The 3,209-nt window shown below is 50.9% G+C and overlaps 1 protein-coding gene across 1 annotated transcript; it reads right to left on the bottom strand.

Moving 5' to 3' along the window:
* Nucleotides 1-1,941: 1,941 nt before the first annotated feature.
* LOC129131842 (olfactory receptor 14J1-like) lies at nucleotides 1,942-2,898 on the bottom strand. Its single transcript, XM_054650833.2, has one exon. The coding sequence runs from the start codon at nucleotides 2,896-2,898 to the stop codon at nucleotides 1,942-1,944; it is 957 nt and encodes a 318-aa protein (XP_054506808.2).
* Nucleotides 2,899-3,209: the final 311 nt, after the last annotated feature.

Raw genomic sequence — 3,209 nt, 5'->3', positions numbered from 1 at the left:
CTTAACGCTGTCCGGGAACTGGTTCCAATGAAAATAGAACTCTGTCCCCAGCCAGAGTGGTCAAAGGCATAACTTTGGGTCTTAACAATATTTTATACACACATATATATACTTCTATAGCATGAATTATTTCTACTATATATTACAGGGTTTTGTTGGGGTTTTTTTGTGTGTGTGGGTTTTTCTCTCTTGAACTGCCTTTCTTCTGATGCATGAGTTTTTTCTGCCCTTTCTTGTGGCTTGCTTGGCACCTGATGGCAAGACAAATTTACCCAACTCAGTCATCTTGCCCAATTATGTATTGCAGTCACCACTGACTAGGTGAGTTTGGTCACAGACTCCCTGCAATTTGGCAGCATCCACAAAGGAATTGAAAGTTCATTTCATGCCAATTTAGAGACAATAGAACTATTCCACAGTGGTGGCCAAGGGCTGGTCACTGAGGGATGTCACCAGGGCGTGGCTGCCAAGAGGACACTGTACCATGGATGACATTTGACCCTCATTGTTCAGCCAAATTCCCACCCAGCCCATGTTCCACTCCTTCAGCCCAGCTCTCTCCAGTCTGGCTCTGAGGAGACCACAGCAGACCCTGTCCCAGGCCTGGCTGAAGTCTGGGCACACAACATCCCCTTCTTTTCCCTCCCACGTGGGTTCTGCAGTGCCTGCCCTGTCCTGCCAGTGCCTGGAATGGCTGCAGGAGGATTTGCCACATCCCCTTCCCTGCTGAGCCTGACCAGGCTGTGACTCTCCCAGTCCCCCTCCCTGCCCTGTTTGCAGACTGGTTCCATGTCTGCCCTTCCCAAGTGCCCAGGACCTTCTGGGATGGCTCTGGCCTTTCCAAGGGGTTTGAGAGAGGTCCCACAGTGACACTGCCCAACCTTCTCAACAGCCCTGACACCAAAATGCTCTTCCAGAGGAGTGCCCAGGACACAGCCCTGTCCAGCTGTCCCTGTCCTGAAGGCCAGTTTAGATCGGTGACTCTGGTGTGTAATTCCCCCACTCACAGCTGTCCTGAGCACTTTTCTCAGTGCCTCTCTAAGCCCATCCTTTCTGCTCCACAGGCTGTATGTGAGAGAATTCAGCAGGGGGGAGGACTGTGTTTAGAAAATGCTCTGTCAGAATGTCTCAGGAGACACAACGGATCTGGGCACCAGTGACACTGAAAATCATGAGGATGCCCCAGAAAACTGAGGCACTGCAAAGTAAAAGGAGGAGGTAGAGAAAACCTTCCCCTGCCATCAGCCCTGGCACAAGCTGCAGAGCCCCAGGAAGGTTCAGCACAGACCATTCACCATCTGATGGGCACTGGCCACCCACAAGCAAAACCTGACCCAGACCTGAGTGTCTTGTAGGTGACACTGGGACCCTGATCTGATCCCACTGAGCCTTGGGAGAACAATGAGCCTCTTTAGAGTCCATCTCTTGGCATGTTCTTGAGAGAGACTGTGGCAGAAGCCTTCAGGCACTGGGCTGAGGAGATCCCTTTGCTGATGGCAGTGCTGGGCTGGAGGTCAGATCTCTCACAAAAGCTCTCATTGCTCCCCCTGCTTCCAGAGCACTCAGACCTCAGAGAACAAGGGTTCCAAAGGAGAGTGTGGAGGAGCCAAGAGAAGCTCTGAAAAGATCACGTGCTGGTGCTCCCTGTCTGTGCTGCTGTGCTGCAAAGCATCACAGCTTTTACAAAAGTCTCAGTGGAAGGGTAGCAGAAAAAGCATTTGAAGCAGGGTCCTTTATTTTATTTAAAAACCACAGAGCACAATTCCCAGTTTAAAAAATATGTGAGTCAAATTCAAGAGGAAAACACTTAAATAGAAGAGGGATGAATAATAAGGTTATGTTGTGATCAAGATGATCACAAGAAAACCAAAACTATCCACCCACAACACTACCAATATATGAAAAGGTAGACTGAGTCTGTAATGAGTTATATTCTGAATGTTATGCTGTACAAAAGGGGTACTTCATTCCTTCTGAAAAGCATGCAGTCATCATTTTTCTCATGCAATCCTTGAGCGCCTGATTCCTCAGGCTGTAGATGAGGGGGTTCAGGGCTGGAGGCACCACCGAGTACAGAACTGACACTGACAGATCCAGGGATGGGGAGGACATGGAGGGGGGCTTCAAGTGGGCAAATATATCAGTGCAGACAAACAGGGAGACCACGGCCAGGTGAGGGAGGCAGGTGGAAAAGGCTTTGTGCCGTCCCTGCTCAGAGGGGATCCTCAGCACAGCCCTGAAGATCTGCACATAGGAGAAAACCATGAACACAAAACAACCAAATAAGAGAAAAGCACTAACTACAATGAGCCCAAGTTCCCTGAGGTAGGATTTGGAGCAGGAGAGCTTGAGGATCTGGGGGATATCACAGAAGAACTGGCCCAGGGCATTGCCATGGCACAGGGGCAGGGAAAATGTATTGGCTGTGTGCAGAAGAGCATTGAGAAAGGCACTGGCCCAGGCAGCTGCTGCCATGTGGGCACAAGCTCTGCTGCCCAGGAGGGTCCCGTAGTGCAGGGGTTTGCAGATGGACACGTAGCGGTCGTAGCACATGATGGTCAGGAGGGAAAACTCTGCTGAAATGAAAAACACAAACAGAAAGAGCTGTGCAGCACATGCTGAGTAGGAGATGGTGCTGGTGTCCCAGAGGGAATTGTGCATGGCTTTGGGGACAGTGGTGCAGATGGAGCCCAGGTCGCTGAGGGCCAGGTTGAGCAGGAAGAAGAACATGGGCGTGTGCAGGTGGTGGCCGCAGGCTACGGCGCTGATGATGAGGCCGTTGCCCAGGAGGGCAGCCAGGGAGATGCCCAGCAAGAGGCAGAAGTGCAGGAGCTGCAGCTGCCGCGTGTCTGCCAATGCCAGCAGGAGGAAGTGCCTGATGGAGCTGCTGTTGGACATTCCTTCACTCTGGCCATGGTGGACTGTTGAAAGAAGACACTGACAAGCTCTTTGAGTCAATCCTATGGGGTTATTTAAGGAATTCCCTCAAAACTACTTCTCTACCTGTCGGAGAACTTCACTCAACATTTTTATTTTTGAGCTTGGGTTTCTGCTCCTGAGTTACTGATTCATCTTCAGCATTGCTCTCAGGCTGAACCCCAGGGAAGCCCAGAAGGAAAACAGGGCTCCCTATGCCCCATTGCAGTGAGACATGCTGGTCCCCACACAGGTGCCCTTTGCATATTTCACCTCCCTCTAATTCAGGGTGA

The sequence above is a fragment of the Agelaius phoeniceus genome, chromosome 33 (genome assembly GCF_051311805.1).
Source record: "Agelaius phoeniceus isolate bAgePho1 chromosome 33, bAgePho1.hap1, whole genome shotgun sequence".
Classification (NCBI taxonomy): Eukaryota; Metazoa; Chordata; class Aves; order Passeriformes; family Icteridae; genus Agelaius; species Agelaius phoeniceus.
The sequence above is the reverse complement of the archived record's forward strand: the minus strand, read 5'-3'. Positions and strand labels throughout refer to the sequence as shown.

Bases quoted from the DNA above. Each gene is read 5' to 3' on its own strand.
- LOC129131842 (XM_054650833.2), bottom strand. From the start codon at position 2,898: ATGTCCAACAGCAGCTCCATCAGGCACTTCCTCCTGCTGGCATTGGCA.